The 17435-nt window shown below is 37.5% G+C and overlaps 2 protein-coding genes across 2 annotated transcripts; both read left to right on the top strand.

Annotated features, from left to right (window-relative positions):
* Positions 1–391: 391 nt before the first annotated feature.
* LOC107602224 (protein FAM173B-like) lies at positions 392–1965 on the top strand (the record flags this gene model as incomplete). Its single annotated transcript, XM_016294670.1, has 4 exons — positions 392–433; positions 526–630; positions 704–844; positions 1792–1965. Coding segments are annotated over 4 exons (462 nt in total), but the record flags the coding sequence as incomplete, so codon positions are not given.
* Positions 1966–5499: 3534 nt separating this feature from the next.
* On the top strand, positions 5500–10544 carry LOC107602251 (serine/threonine-protein kinase PLK2-like). The gene is made up of 14 exons (XM_016294709.1): positions 5500–5741; positions 6036–6143; positions 6229–6345; positions 6435–6564; positions 6785–6968; positions 7056–7254; positions 7351–7498; positions 7583–7677; positions 7759–7894; positions 7988–8068; positions 8152–8311; positions 8400–8529; positions 9355–9465; positions 9565–10544. Exons 1-14 carry the CDS (start codon positions 5532–5534, stop codon positions 9754–9756), a joined length of 2001 nt encoding a protein of 666 aa, XP_016150195.1. The 5' UTR covers positions 5500–5531; the 3' UTR covers positions 9757–10544.
* The last annotated feature ends 6891 nt before the right edge of the window (positions 10545–17435 follow it).

The raw sequence follows: 17435 nt of genomic DNA, 5'->3' as shown, positions 1-17435 counted from the left end.
GTTTTTTACTCTCATAGATTTTGTTACCATTGCCATGCATTATACGACTGATAGACTGAAACGGCTGGAGTTAAAAATCTTCATTTGTGTTCTACTGAAGAAACAAAGTCACCAACATCTTGGATGCTCTGGGGGTAAGCAGATAAACATCACATTTTCATTTTTGGGTGAACTATCCCTTTAAAGCAGACAGTAACCATACTAAACCATACACAATTCTGTTAGCTTCTGATTCTAATTTCAATCCTACAAACAATACAGTGGATACTTAAGTTGAAAAAGCAATATGTTTGCCCTGAGATGCTTACAGTATGGAGGACTGTATTGAGGTCATCCTTGAGGAGCACAGCAGCAGGTGGTTCAGTCACCTTACTGATCGGATCTGCCTTCGCTAGAGTCTATGCCTGGACTGAGAATCCCTTTCAGACTAAAGGTGCTTTGACTTTCTGCACATTTCTCCCTTTAATAGAGAGAAGTTGAGACAAGCTAAGGAAGCTGAAAAGGTCTGGTATGATATTCTCCCAGGTGCCATTTTTACCTTCAACAAAAGAACAAACTCTAAATGTTATCAAGCTTCTAGAAGGACGCAAAGGCCATCTGGCTGACCTGGGATCAGGCGATGGACGTTTGGTAAGTCATGGATAAAATGGTTTTGGAGCTTATACTTAATCTCATGTATTAACTGTCCTGTTCTGAAATGCAGGCTTTTGCAGCACCGTCAATGGGATTTCAATGCACAGGTTTTGAAATAAACTCCATATTATTGGCCTGTTCAAGGAGTAAAGCATGGTGGCGTGGAGTACCGCACACTGATATTCATTTCCTCAAACAGGACTTCTTGAAGGCAAGCTTTATATGTATGTATTTCAAGTATTTTACATTGTCAAACGCGTCTATAGCTTTCCTTACTGCAGCTCTTTGATTTTTCAGACTAATCTGTCCAAATTCAGAAACGTGACAGTGTTTCTGGCTCCTGCAGTGGTATGCTGCTGGATTGACATGTGGGGGCGCTATAGGATCATTTAATTCATTTTCTGTCTGTTCTCTACTTGCAAATCCCACATGCATTTCATGAAGTTTCATTTTTATAAAATGCTGACTCTTCTTTTGTGTCCTTGCTTGCATTAAATCATGCACGTAAGCTTCAATATGTTAACTTTAGTTAACGCATAAGATATAAACAAAAAGTACTATTTTTATAGCATTTATTAATTTGAGTTAATTTAGAAATATAGTATTGTTAATTCATGATGCATTAATTGTTAATAAAAGAAAATTGGAATTGACATTAATTAATAAATGCTATTGCATTAGTTATTTTAAATGTATTGTAAATTGTTAAAGTATCATTTATATACTATAGTAGTTTTTAATGAATTTATTATTTTTTTTGTATTTTCCTCTTTTACTTCAAATGTAAAGTTTTAATAACTTTGACATTTTATTCGTTTTTGTTATTTTTTGTCATTTGTATATAGCTTTTAATTTTTCTTTCAGTTTTAGTTTTAGCTATTGTAGTACAAGTTAAACTAAATGAAAATGAAAAATGTAGCTGGAAAATACATTTACTTTGCATACACACACACACACACACACACACACACGTATACTCCATTTAACATTTTCTTTCAATTAGTGTTTATTTAGAGTAAGGAATATATTTTTTAATGCTTTTAGTTTAAGTTCACTATAATAAACCTAAGTGTTAGCAAAACATCTTATAGCATGACTTTTTGTAAAGCATTTGAGGGTTGAAGATTTTTAATCATGATTTATGTGTTAACGTGGCAGATGGGGGTTCTGGAAGAGTTGTTAAAGGAACTTCCTGAGGATGCCAGAGTCATTGTGTGCCGTTTCCCTTTTCCTCACTGGCCCCACAGCTGCACTGCTGGATCTGGATTAAACCAGGTCTGGGTTTATGATGTCCACACTGCTAGAGAACCGTCCAGAACATCTTCTCACTAATCACAGCCCCGAACCAGCCTTCTGGTCTCCAGTGAGCGGTCCATTCTCAATGGTGACAAACAAGCCACATGCAGCTCAGAAATCGAGATATTTTGCTCTTTATAAAAGCCTTACATAACAGATGATTAATGGTTCTGCGTGACTGTCAAATCTATGAATTTCCAAATACTATTCCAAAGCAAGCTGATGTGTGATGTTAAATAAATCGATGCACTGTTTTCAGTCATTTCTTGCCTTGTATTGGACATACACTGTACATTGGAATCAAAAAGTCTGAGTTCGCTTATGAAAATGCTTCTATTTGACATTTTCTGCTATTTAATTAAAAAGTTAAACTAAAAAACGGACATATATTTCAGAGTTTCCTAGCATTTCCAGCATGATTTAAGCAAGGTTATTATTATTTTATTCAAAAAAAATCTTGTCGCTTCAACTAAAACAAACATTAACAAAAATGATTGTAATAACTAAAATATATAAAAAATATTTTGATAAATTAAATTAATAATTTTTATTAATAAATTAATTAAATTAATAAAACATAAAAATGAACAAAAAACTCTACACATTTAAAACATACAGATAATAAAAATGACAAAAAACAAACAAAAATAAACAAAGGTAAAATTAAAATGAAAGCATAATAGAATAGTATTGTTTATTGTTTGTCTTGTATTGTGTAGTAATAACATACTTTATTATTATTATTACTTGTTTTTGTATTACAGATGTTTAAGTTACATGTGACTGCACTGTTAGGATTGCTCAAATACACTGTACATTGGAATCAAAAAGTCTGAGTTCGCTTATGAAAATGCTTCTATTTGACATTTTCTGCTATTTAATTAAAAAGTTAAACTAAAAAACGGACATATATTTCAGAGTTTCCTAGCATTTCCAGCATGATTTAAGCAAGGTTATTATTATTTTATTCAAAAAAAATCTTGTCGCTTCAACTAAAACAAACATTAACAAAAATGATTGTAATAACTAAAATATATAAAAAATATTTTGATAAATTAAATTAATAATTTTTATTAATAAATTAATTAAATTAATAAAACATAAAAATGAACAAAAAACTCTACACATTTAAAACATACAGATAATAAAAATGACAAAAAACAAACAAAAATAAACAAAGGTAAAATTAAAATGAAAGCATAATAGAATAGTATTGTTTATTGTTTGTCTTGTATTGTGTAGTAATAACATACTTTATTATTATTATTACTTGTTTTTGTATTACAGATGTTTAAGTTACATGTGACTGCACTGTTAGGATTGCTCAAATTTCACTATACTTGTATAGTGACAATAAAGAAATCTTGAATCTTACAGATACTAAATCAAAAAGCATCTTGAATTTCACATTTTTCTGTCAGTACAAAGAGTCACATGATCAATGCCACTCATTAACTCACGTTTGATTTGTGTTAGAAACAGATACATTACTGAATCTGAAATAGTCCTTTATTTTGACATTAAAAAAATCCTAAAACTTTATTTCAAGGTTCAAATGAAACACAATCCAAGAATTTCAACATGGTTTTAAGATTTTTTTTTTGTTTTTTTGTTGCACTCAACTGTATGTCTGTCATATTAAAATTCAGTAGGAGCATGAATGAAACGCTCTCAAAATGTTATCTTGCATTCAGTTGGGATGGTTATTAGGGATATAATACATAAACATCTAATCATCATGGATCATTTGTCTCATAATTGTTTCGTAAGAAGTTGCCTGGCATGTCTTGTATACCCAGAATAGATCTGTCACGTTTACATACTTATTACACTGCCTGCTATTTTACCCTCAATTAAAACTGATGCTGTTGGCTGGAAAATAAAGCTTGTGTTTTATGCAGTCCACAAACTAACCCTGCAAACACACGCTCCTCACTCTTCCATACGCTTTACACCCTGCTATAGAAGAACCTTCCAGGCTGCAGTTTGACATCACTGATGAATAATTCGTGAGACATGTGGTCAGCTAGACATGAAAAGCAATAGACGAAAAAAAAAGTGAAAATGGGATCTGCTTTTAATTTGACACTGTTATGTGTTTTAATAAGCCCGCGCTGTGAATCTGCATTGTTTGCATGCAATCAATATAAATGTTTACCTACGACACACTCTGAGGAAGGCTGGATGGCCGAAATGCATCAGTGTGCAGTGTTCTAGTCATTTTTAATGTTTCTAGAGTGAGCCATGTTTGAATAAAGGCTTTTTAACATTTTGGAACTGGAAGAAGTGCCTTGGATCCGTAGTTTCTATCATTTTGAACCGTACCAAAGAACACCTTCTGGGACTATTAAACGGAGGTCCTTTCAGCAAGTAGCGCTCCAAGATGTTTTCTTTGAGTTATACATGTTTACCTGTTGAATTGAACTATAAATAACTGAATTCTGCATGTAAACCACTCTATATATTAGGACTTGAAAACCAGCCTTCTCAGAACCACAGGACAGCATCAACACACTTCAGCTGATCCAAACAAAAGTAAACATTTTCCCACTCTTCCTCAAGACCACTTCAAAAAAAAAAAAAATTTCCCCCCTCTTCCCCAAGACCCCTTAAAAAAAAAAAAAAAAAAAGCAATGCATTGTATAAAATGTGTTACCTTAATTTGCAGAACATTGAAAGCTGATGGCCGTTTCGATGAATAAAGGATCCTTGAGGGCAGAATTCTGGACGTGAATGTTTAACACTGTAGTCAAATCATAGGCCTACTCACTGTTAGATGCTGAGCGCATCCTGCAAAAAGAAAAGCTGTTATAAAGAAGAAATAAACACCACATATGCATTAACCATGACATTATGTAAATATATAGGGAAAATGGTAAAAACACAAGCATATTTATTTGATTTCTAAAATCTAGACTCTAAATATAACATTATGATCTATGAAGGTTAAATGCTTCTCATATAGCTAAATCAATAATATTATTAGAAATCTGCTGGCTGTGTGTAACAGGAGTATGAGTCATACATGCGCCACAAAACCAAATCCATTCAACTAGTGTAAATCCACCACATGGTGGCGCTGGAGAACTTTACTGTAATATACAGTCTCTAAAACATGCTCATGCATGTCCTAATCAAACTTATAGATACAAAATATTGTAACAAACTACATGGACAGATTGAATAAAGTGATATTAAGTGCATAAAACGCGTTAAAAAGTCTGAAACATTTACAAAACACATTGTAAGATACAGAGGGTTTTAAGTATAGATAAATAACAATAATAAAATAATTGAAAAATCTGAAATAATATTAAATTAAAATGAATTTTCTTTTTCTATGTTAAAGTTATACATTTCATTTCAATTTAGTATAATAAAAGTTATTACAACTGCGCTTTACTGATATGTCTAATCTCAGGAATAAAATATTCCATATGTCAACGCGCAAGCCATAACACTGATTTCTGTTCAGAGACGCGAGTCTAGTTCCAGCGCCGCGTGACGCGCCAGTGAAAAAGAAAAAGAACTGGGCGGAGCGGCGCGCGTGCAGTGTATAAGAGCGAGGCTCTGTGCTGATTCCTCGCAGTCTGGACTCGAGCATGGACATACTCAGGACCATAACACACCATCATCATCATCATCAGCCTGTGAATAACGGCAAGATGTGTGAACACACACACCACAGACCCACCGAGCGCAGACGAGGGAAATCAGAGGATAATAATGCTCACGCCACGCAGGAAATGTCACGCATCATCACGGATTCAGCCACTGGGAAATGTTACTGTAGAGGAAAAGTTTTGGGCAAGGTAAATATTTTACATTTGACTTATGAAAAAGTAATACCATAGTATTTTTGGAGCACCATTTACATACCATAGTACAGTAAGATGATAATACCATGCTACATATTAAAGCCTATAGTACTTTGAAAGTGTTTATTTTGAGTTTTGTTTCTTTTCAATAAACCAAATCAATAACAATAGTTATGCATAAATTTGCTAAATCATGCATAAGCGGTTACCAGTTGAATATAGTGTATTTATATGTAATGCTCTAGTTTGTCATTGTCTTACAATGCATGCTCTCTCTCTCTCTTTCAGGGTGGTTTTGCCAAATGCTATGAATTTACAGATCTGAGCACAGGCAAAATGTATGCAGCCAAAATCATTCCACACACGCGCGTTTCCAAACCTCACCAAAGGGAAAAGGTAACTTGCTTTCCTGCTGTCACGTATTTGCTCCTGACTGCATTGCTTGAATTGTTTATTAAGCTTGCAACCGTTTGATTGACAGATCGACAGAGAAATTGAATTGCACAGAGCCCTGCATCACAAACACATCGTTCACTTCTACCACCATTTCGAGGACAAGGATAATATCTACATTCTACTTGAATACTGCAGCAGACGGGTGAGTCCTATCGACGTCCTTCTTCGATTGATGAAACGGATCTTGTAGGAAATATTGTTGCTCATGTACAGTTTTTTTTTGTTCTTCAGTCACTAGCACATATTCTCAAGGCCCGAAAGGTGCTTACAGAACCAGAGGTTCGGTACTACCTAAGACAGATCGTCTCTGGGTTGAAGTATCTCCACGAGCAAGAAATCCTCCACAGAGACCTTAAACTAGGTAAGCAACTAGCACATACATTCAAACCCCAATAATACGGCCTTCCTGTAGTTCAAACATGGCGGCAGCAATGCCAAAGTCATGGGTTTGATTCCCAGAGAATGCATGAACTGATAAAACATTTAACTTGAATGCAATGCAAATCACTTTGGGGAAAAAAAACATCTGCCAAATGCATAGATGTAAATGTAATAAACCCCAATTCTGTTGCTCTTCCCAGGTAACTTTTTCATCAACGAGTCTATGGAGCTCAAGGTTGGAGACTTTGGTTTGGCTGCAAAGCTCGAGCCGGTCGAGAACCGTAGAAGAACAATATGTGGAACACCAAATTACTTGTCGCCTGAAGTCCTCAACAAGCAAGGGCATGGATGTGAATCTGATGTGTGGGCGCTCGGTTGTGTGATGTAAGTATATCGGCCAACGTTTCTCTTGGATTTCACATAAATGTCATGGAAATGCTTATTTATAATGGACAATTTGCATCCCAACAGGTACACCATGCTTTTGGGAAGACCTCCATTTGAGACTACTAACCTTAAAGAAACTTACCGGTGCATTCGGGAAGCGCGATACTCCATGCCGTCGTCTTTGTCGCCCCAAGCCAAGCATCTCATCAGCAGTATGCTGGCCAAAAACCCAATGGATAGGCCACAACTCGATGACATCCTACGCCACGACTTTTTCTGCCAGGTGTGTGTCTCTTTGTGGAAACGAAACTATCTTGACCAGTTCCCACACAATGAAATATTCAGTGGCTTTGAGCTTGTTTTTTCCCTCTTATATCAGGGTTTCACACCAGACAGACTGTCTGCTAACTGCTGCCATGCGGCCCCAGACCTTCACCACACCAGCCCTGCCAAGAGCTTCTTCAAGAAAGCCGCAGCCGCCCTGTTCGGTGGAAAGAAGGACAAAGCCAAGTACTTGGAGACTCAAAGTAAGCACTTACTAGTTTACCCTACACCATTTCTGGATTACCCAAATTGCATAATCAGACTAATAAACGTCTTGCTTCTGGCAGATAAACCAACCAAGGAGGAGGAAGACATAAACAGACTATGCCTTGACCTCCGGAAAACGTCAATCAGCCCTCAACCCTCTAGACAAACTCTTGAGGTGAGCTCCTACATCCTTCGTCAGAGTTGAGCAGATAGTTTAAGATTGTAACCTAACACCACATTCCATAATTTCCCACAGGACAGTAAACCCCCCGTCCCAGCTGCTGGAAAACCAGCTGTCCCGGCGAAGGACACCAGCAGCAAACAACACATTAAAGACAGCATTCGAATGATAGTGCGAGGAACCCTCGGGAGCTGCAGTAGCAGCAGCGAATGTACGTTGTCCGTTTGTTTGTTTTGAAATTAAGGATGTTAATGGATGTTTTAATGTGATATCTAATGGGTTTTGACGCTTTTTGTGTCTTCAGGTCTTGAGGACAGCACAATGGGAAGCGTCGCGGACACCGTGGCCCGAGTACTGCGAGGCTGTCTGGAGAACATGCCGGAAGGTGCGTATCAGGCGATCTGAACGCCATCGGTTTCTCAAATGCAAAGTCTCTTTTAATAATCCATTTTAATCTCTCATTCACAGCTAATAACATTTCGAAAGAGAGCATGAACAGCAGCTTCCAGTGGGTGACTAAGTGGGTGGACTATTCCAACAAGTACGGCTTTGGCTACCAGTTGTCAGATCACACAGTTGGCGTTCTCTTCAACAACGGCACTCACATGAGCCTGCTCTCAGACAAAAAGTATGTTGAAGATCCCAGATGTCCAGATCCCTTTTTAGCTTAAAAATCATTGATTACACGAAGACTAACGTGTCTTTTTGACCTTCAGGACGGTGCATTACTATGCAGAGCTGGGACAATGTTCAGTCTTCTCCACTACCGAAGCCCCAGAGCAGTTTGTCGGCCAGGTCACCATCTTAAAATACTTCTCCCACTACATGGAGGAGAATTTGATGGACGTAAGTGTCCTCGCTTGGTTGCTATGTGATTGCTATCAAATCAAGTCGCCATTGTTTATATACTGCAGCACTTTATACAGTACAGATTAAAAGCAGTTTCACAATAACAAACAAGAAAAAGAATAGAGACCTTTTTCAAATGTGAGAAATTCTCAGCTCTGAAAGAGGCAGTGGTGTCCTTATTCAAGTTCAGTTCGATCAAATTGTGAAACAAGTTCAATTCAGACTATAAGCAGCTCTACAGAAGAAATAGTGTCGTTATTTAGCTATTTAACTAGTCAGTTCAATGTTTATTCAATTCAATTCGAAAACAATGTCAGTGTTGCAAAATTCATCAGTTATGAAACAAAGTCATTTCAAGCAGCTCTACAGTACGGAGCCCCGCACATGACATGCAAGAAAAAATAAATAAATTGTGTGCACAATTTACTAATTCGTTCCTTCGATGTACTAAAAAGTGCACACGATTACTATTTCGTTCCCTCGATTTGCTAAATCGTGCGCACAATTTACTAAGTCATTCTCTCGATTTATAAATCGTGTGCACGACTTAGCAAATCGAGGGAACGAATTAGTAAATCGTGTGCACAATTTATAAACCGAGGGAACGAAATAGTAAATCGTGCGCACAATTTAGCCTACTATTTTTTTCCTGCATGCCATGTGCGGGGCTCCGTACTACAGAAATCAATAGTGTCATTATTCAGCTCAAGTTTTGTTCAGTAGTGTCAGTGCAGATAATATTACTGAATATTGAGTATCTTTAAACCCCAACTAAGCAATTTGCATCAGATTTTCTGATTACTACTTGCTATTCCTCAACAGGGAGGTGATTTACCCAATGTCACAGATGCAGGCAAACCCAGATTGTATCTTCTTCAGTGGCTCAAGTCTGATCGAGCACTCATGATGCTCTTCAACGATGGCACTTTCCAGGTAAAACTTCACGTTTGTACTTTTAGAATGTGAAAGCATCTACACACTGAAATGCTGACGTGAAGCTACTTGATTGCTAAACGCACGCTATTCCTGCAGGTCAACTTCTACCACGATCACACCAAGATCATCCTGTGCAATCAGAGCGAGGAATACCTCCTGACGTACATCAACGAGGACCGCGTGTCCACCACGCTGCGGCTCAGCACCCTGCTCGTGTCCGGCTGCTCGGCAGACCTGCGCAGCCGCATGGACTATGCACTTAACATGCTGTTGCAGAGGTGCAACTGAAGCGACAGACTGGAATACTTTGAAAGGACAAGAATGTGGACTACATACGGCTGGACGGGAGTGTCGAAGATGGGAGGAGATGTCATGGAGTATGAGTTTTGCAAACGGACTGAACCGAGCTGGGCTGGAACCAGAGGCCACGATGAAATCGTGACAAATAGATCTTTTTTAATGCAGAAATCTTGCTTTGTTGAAGCCAAACGGAGGTGTTCATGTTGAGGCAAGGAGGTTTCAGCAAGGCGGGGTGGTTGGATGTAGCTCTCTTGAGAGCAGATTTCCTTTAACTGTGAAAACATTCCTGCTTAAGGACACGGGCTGCGTTGTGAAACTATCCGATGCTGTAGTTCTGCACGTTCGGTTTCTTCCCATCCCTGTGTTGCGAGAAGAACCATCTGCATTTCACTGTGTGGTCACGACCTGCAATACCATGGACATAACTTATTATCAGAAAGAACCCAGTATTTATTTATTTAATAAAGACAACCTTAGTGTGAACACACGTTATTTAATTGTTCGTTACAATAATCGTGACTGGCGCTTTGTCCTTTTACTGTACGTCAAGCTCCCAGGCCATCATGGAAGCTGCGACAAACTCATTATGCAAGGCCAGTGGCAAAACTGCAATCGCCGTTTGTCTTGTCTTGATGTTTGTATGAAGATTAAAGATGAATAATATCGTGGAGGTGTTGTATTTTGTTTCTTCTTTGAAGCGCAGTTACCCCCAATGTCCCTGCATCTGAGTGCCAAAGCAGTCGATTGCGTAAATCTCCAGGGGCTTGATGAAACGACTTCAAAAACACACATTATGCTTACAAAAGGGAAGAAAAACAAGAAAAGAAAGTGTTGTTTCACCACCTACTGTAATCTCTCTACGCTGCGCTGTCAAGCCCTCACATGCACTATATTAAAACGAGTAAAAAACAGATTTCGTACTGTGTTTTTAATACATTGCTTAAAACTACTTAATTGCATTTCATTTTTTGCATTTAGAACAGACCTGTGTGACCCATTTTTGTTTCACAAACAAAAGAAATAATGAAGCTTTACACCTTCACTGACAAACGACACATTGTAGGTCTTTTCATCATGCACTAATTAACTCATTTGTTATAATTAGTCATAATTTAAAGATAAACGGGGTGCACAAAAGATAAATGAAAAGCTCATGAAAGGTTTACGATGAATCAAACCAAAAGCATCTGAACACAGATGGCTCCCAATGCTTCTTTTATAGATTATGAACTGCGCAAAATCCATTCCTTAGAGAAAAAAACCATGGAAAACCATGTTCAGGACACAACCATGACTTTACTATCCTTCTTTTAGTGCAATTTAAAAGGACAGCTCAGCCAAACATGAAAATCCTACTATTTCCTTATTTCCTTACGGCTTCAATTTTGGTGTCTCAAAATAACATGAACAATCACATAAGCTCAAAATCTCATGATCAATAACACAAAAAGATAATTATTACAGTTATTTGTGTGAATGCAGCTTCTTGCGGCTTATGAATTAATCATAAACCGCTAAAACTGAGACCTTTCTAAATCACATTTCACAACACAAAATTAAAAAAAAATATATCACACTTTAGTTTTGGGGACCAGTTCTCACTATTAACTACGTCTTTTGCCTCAATAAGGTAGTTGTTAAGTTTAGGTATGGGATTGGATTAAGGGATCTTAAATATGGTCATGCTGAATACGGCATTAATATGTGCTATAATAAAAACTAATAAACAGCCAATATGCTAGTAATATGCATGGTAATAAGCAACTAGTTAATAGTGAGAATTAGTCCCAAAAAACAAAACCTGTTTTAGAAACATCAAGATTTTTTGCATTATTTTCCTTCAGTTTTTACCATGTTTTCACCTCATATCTCATTACTGTCGAGCACTAAAGATGTTAGGTCAGTTGCCATTCATTTTCATTGAATCTTTCCATATGACAAAAGTGAATGAATGGTGATTGAAGCTGTCATCCTGAGAAACTGCTTTTGTTTCCATGCGCGCCATGGGTTAGGAACAAAATGAGGGTGGTAAATAATGTATTCATTTTTGGATGAACAATCCCAAAACTATATATCATTGTATATAAACATGGTAATCAGTATGGTATATATCAAACATATATCTGAAATGTTTTTAAAGGGTCATGAAACCCCAGACTACTTTTTCTGAGATGTTGGCAGAGGTGTTTGTGTTGCACATCATAGAAGACAATGTTAGCATCCGATAATTTTAACTGTTGGAGAAAACTGGTTCATTTTAAAGGGGTCATATGATGCGATTTCAAGTTTTCCGTTCTCTTTGGAGTGTTACAAGCTCTTGGTGCATAGTCAAAGGAGGGGGCTTTGTTGAAAACAACGCGTTTGAGAGAGGCGGGGCATAGAGGACCTACAATAATGTACAGTATTTGAAAAATAATGTGTTTTTTGAACATTAAAGCATGTCAACATATTCTGTAACACCAAATACACAAAATAATTATCTTTAAAATAGCATCATATGACCCCTTTAAAACTGTGGTGAGAACTAGCCAGTGCTGAAATGGGGGCTTTCATGACCCTTTAAGTTGAAAATGTTTCATCTTGGAATAACTGAGGCTCCATGGCAACCATCTATGGTGCAGATCTCATTCTGAAAACAGTAATCAATGCTGGTCATTGCTGGCTTGCTTTTTTATTTACATTAGAAAGAGTTGACTGTAATCCAGGGTCATTGTGAATATGTACTTAATGGATAGAGGAAAAAGGAAGAACATTGGGCCTTTATGTCACACAGTTACCATGTCAAGCTTCAGTTTAAATTTTTTGTATCTTCGTATCAAGCCAGCTGGTATGTCGTCTCTTGGCCCTGATGAGGAAAGATTCTAGGAACAGAGACGCGTTTGTTCTCCAAGATCAGTATAGCCCCACAGTTGGCTGCCTGGAGTCTCTTTCTAGCATCATCTGTCACTTTGAAATGTAGGCCATTTTGTCTTCTCTGAGTAAATGCCAGATTACTTAATAGGCGGAATTCACAAAATAACACTTTTTGAGTTACATAACACGAACACGGCCCCCGATATTGACCAGAACAATTATCTGTGCTGTTACACAGACCTTTAGCACACAAGAACAAATGACTGGATCCCTGAGTAATAAAGTCATAAAAGAAAATGTATTAAAGAAAATTGAAGGAATGAACAATAATAATATAAATATGAATTATAAATAATAATAATAATTGCAAATTAAAATAAAATAAACAGTAGTACATTAAAATAAAGAAAATCATTTATTTAAAAACTTTTACATTTACTTTAAATAATTATTATCATTAACAACAACAAATTATTACTGATGCTTTAATATTGTAAAGTAAATAACTATCTTTGAGTAAAAAAATTAAACAAATAATTTGATATTTTAAAATATGAAAATAATATATACTTAAAATATAATTAACAACAACAATTATAATAAATAATAATAATAAATAATGTTTAGAAATTATTTTAATAATTATTATTATTTTAATTTATTATCATTAATAATAACAACAACAACAGCAATAATAATAATGATAATAAATGACGTATGCTTTAATATTGTACAGCAAATGGCTAGATCTCTGAGTAAAACAAACAATAAAATAAAAGTAATAAAAGAACATTGGATAAATAAATATTTAAAAATATATATTTAAATATAATTAAATAACACAAAAACAATAATAATAATAATAAATACAAATAATAATGTTTATAAATGAATTACTGTTGTCATTTTTAATTTATTATTTTATTTTATTTTCATTAATAACAGCAACAATAACACCAACAAAAGTAGTAGTAGCATAAATAAATAAATAAAGCTTCAAAATTGCAAATCAGGGAACACAAAGGACTTATGTTGGCATTTTCAAGGCAAAAGAAAACACTTAGCAAACAAGTTTAAATCTGTTGACATGAAAACTCTGAGTACAGCTGCAAATAAGAGCTCATTCTTGTAATGAAAAGGCTCTGTGCTAATTCTCTTAATGAATTCCCTCTTAAGTGCCGCTGATATAATTAGATATAATCTCTGGAATTGTTTGCAAAATTGCATCCTTAGGTGTGGACAAAGAAAGCAAAGCACAAATGATAAATTGCAATAAGTGGTTATGAGCTACTGCATATGGCATGTTTTCCACAATGTCATTATTGACCTCAAATACCTCGAGACATGCAGTATTACTACACAGTGTTCGTGTGGTTCATGTCTTTCATTCCAGCATGAACAGTCAACACACATTTCACTCTAAAGGATCTAAGCCACAACTTTACACTGTAAACATGAAGTACAGTACTATCTGTTTATGCATAACAATCCATTCAGATAAACCAGTTCACTATGCATGCCACAGGAAGCGCATCCTGATCTAAACAAGTGAATTGTGTCGTAAATGAGGATACTGTTCTTCCTTGTTATTTCTCAAGAGATGGCAAACAACGTGAAGACAATGAATCACGCCCGATTACTTAACACCCATCTGCTGGCAAATCCAGCATCCTTCAGTAGTGTGTCCAAGTGTCCTACATTACACGGACACATCACACATTTGCCCCAGTTACTCATGTAGTACTTGTCCGTATCTGAGATGCTTTTAGGGCTAATGCATCAACTCCAGCCTTTCATTGACGTGTCTAAACAGGCTTCATTTCACAGAGAAATGTGATTCAGTAAATTCGACCGTAATGTAAGTCGGAGGGTTTCATCAAGAAATATCAGTTTCAAATCACATGAACAATCACATTAGCTCAAAATCACATGATCAATAACACAAAAAGTCAAGAGATTTTTACAACGACAGTCATGTGAATGCAGCTTCTTGACTGAATCTCACTAAGACATAGAAGTCACTACAAAAAGAAAAAAAAAAGAAAGAAATTATATTCAGGACAAATAATCGAAAGTCCATTTTAGGGTCATTTTAAGCATTGTGGCAATTTTCATAAAAGTTTTCACCTCAGTAATATTAATATTATGCAATATCAATAATAATTATAAATTAGTTTAACAATAATAATTATTATCATTATTTGTAGTATTTTAATAATAATAATAACAATAATTTGTATTATGCACTAAAATATCAATAATAATAACATTAATAAATTATTTGAATTATATTAATAATAATAATGATAATAATAAATGACTAATGCTCCCATGTTGTAAAGCAATTACATAATGGACTTTAATGGCATTTTTAAAAACTAAACTAAACTACAAAATGTAGGAAATGATGAGCAAAACTGGTTTAAATCTGAAAACACAAAAGAGTAGAAAGAACATGTAAATAAGTTGGATTAAGAATGAAAAAATTAAGAACAATAAAGTAACATACATCTAGAATCAGAAGACTTATGTACCATTGTGCACATTATATACTGTATATACAACTGCATAAATAAAAATATGTTTTTGCATAAGTATCTAAAACTCAGCTGGCATAAACACCATAAGATTACAGAATTATAAAAACATAAACACCCTCCCCCTCCCTCCCCCTACTGTTTCTCAGCCTGCACTTAAGATCTGTGAAGATGATGTACGCAAAGTCTTCAGAAAGCAGAAGATAAGGAAAGGCAAAGGCCCAGACGGTGTCTCTCCAGCCTGCCTCAAAGCCTGTGCTGTCCAGCTATCATCCATCTTCACATTGATCTTCAACAGATCCCTGGAGCTGTGTGAAGTCCCCTCCTGTTTCAAACGTTCCACCATCATCCCTGTACCCAAGAAACCAAAAATCACAGGACTTAATGACTACAGACCTGTTGCTTTAACATCTGTGGTCATGAAGTCATTTGAGAGACTGGTGTTGGCCTACTTGAAGGACATTACTGGACCCTTGCTGGACCCCCTGCAGTTTGCTTACCGAGCAAACAGGTCTGTGGATGATGCAGTCAATATGGGACTGTACTACATCCTGCAACATCTGGACAAACCAGGGACTTATGCAAGGATCTTGTTTGTGGACTTTCAACACCATCATCCCATCCCAGACACCCTTCAGAATAAACTGACCCAGCTCTCTGTACCCACCTCCATCTGTCAGTGGATCACCAGCTTCCTGACAGACAGGCAGCAGCTAGAGGCTGAGAAAACTCACATCCAGGACTCTCACGATCAGCACTGGTGCCCCTCAAGGATGTGTGCTCTCCCCACTGCTCTTCTCCCTCTACACAAATGGCTGCACCTCTAAAGACCCCTCTGTCAAACTCCTGAAGTTTGCAGATGACACTACAGTCATCGGTCTCATCCAGGACGGCGATGAGTCTGCTTACAGACAAGTGGTTGAGCAACTGGCTGTCTGGTGCAGTCACAACAACCTGGAGCTCAACACACTCAAAACGGTGGAGATGATCATGGACTTCAGGAGAAACCCCCCTGCTCTCCCCCCCTCACCATCGTGAACAGCACTGTGGCTGCAGTGGAGTCATTCAGATTCCTGGGAACCACCATCTCTCAGGACCTGAAGTGGGACACTCACATGGACTCCATTGTGAAAAAGGCCCAACAGAGGCTGTACTTCATTCGTCAGCAAAAAAAGTTCAACCTGCCACAAGTGCAGATGACATAATTTTCTGCAACCCCCCTCTCAACACCTCCTGCAACCCCCCTCTCCCCCACTCCTACGTTTCAGATCAGTGAGGATGATGTGCGCCAGGTCTTCAGAAAGAACAAGAGAAGAAAAGCACCAGGCCCACACAGTGTGACACCAGCTTGTCTGAAAACCTGCACTGACCAGCTGGCCCCCATCTTCTCACAGATCTTCAACAGATCAAGATAACAGGACTTAATGACTACAGACCTGTGGCCCTAACGTCTGTGGTCATGAAGACATTTCAGAGGTTGGTGTTGGCTTACCTGAAGGATATTACTGGACCCTTACTTGACCCCCTGCAGTTTGCTTACCGAGCAAACAGGTCCGTGGATGATGCAGTCAACATGGGACTGCACTTCATCCTGCAACATCTGGACAAAACAGGGACTTATGTGAGGATCCTGTTTGTGGACTTTAGCGCCGCTTTCAACACCGTCATCCCAAAACTCCTCCAGACCAAACTAACCCAGCTCTCTGTCCCTAGCTCTATCTGTCAATGGATCACCAGCTTTCTGACAGATAGGCAACTCTAACCCTAATCAAACACACCTAAGCATGCTAATCAATGTCTTCGGGATCATTGGAAAATCACAGGTAGTTGAGTTTGAGCAGGGTTGGAGCTAAACTCTGCACCGCATTGGACCTCCAGGGTAAGATTTGAGGAACCCTGCTCTACACCAACGACTGCACCTCTACAGACCCCTCTGTCAAGCTCCTGAAGTTTGCAGATGACACTACAGTCATCGGTCTCATCAAGGACGGAGACGAGTCTGCTTACAGACAGGAGGTTAAAGAGCTGGCTGTCTGGTGCAGTCTTAACAATCTGGAGCTGGACACCCTCAAAACAGTGGAGATGATCCCCCCCGCACTCCCCCCACTCACGTTCGGTCTCATCAAGGACGGAGACGAGTCTGCTTACAGACAGGAGGTTAAAGAGCTGGCTGTCTGGTGCAGTCTTAACAATCTGGAGCTGGACACCCTCAAAACAGTGGAGATGATCGTGGACTTCAGGATCCCCCCCCGCCGCACTCCCCCCACTCACGTTCAT

The sequence above is a fragment of the Sinocyclocheilus grahami genome, unplaced genomic scaffold (assembly GCF_001515645.1).
Source record: "Sinocyclocheilus grahami isolate Dianchi unplaced genomic scaffold, SAMN03320097.WGS_v1.1 scaffold322.1, whole genome shotgun sequence".
NCBI lineage: Eukaryota > Metazoa > Chordata > Actinopteri > Cypriniformes > Cyprinidae > Sinocyclocheilus > Sinocyclocheilus grahami.
The sequence above is the reverse complement of the archived record's forward strand: the minus strand, read 5'-3'. Positions and strand labels throughout refer to the sequence as shown.

Excerpts from the sequence above, each read along its gene's own strand:
- LOC107602251 (XM_016294709.1), top strand. The coding sequence starts at position 5,532 with ATGGACATACTCAGGACCATAACACACCATCATCATCATCATCAGCCT. Across the intron at positions 6,565-6,784 it reads CCACAGAGACCTTAAACTAG|GTAACTTTTTCATCAACGAG; the intron begins GTAAGCAACTAG and ends TGCTCTTCCCAG. Across the intron at positions 7,499-7,582 it reads CAAGTACTTGGAGACTCAAA|ATAAACCAACCAAGGAGGAG; the intron begins GTAAGCACTTAC and ends TGCTTCTGGCAG.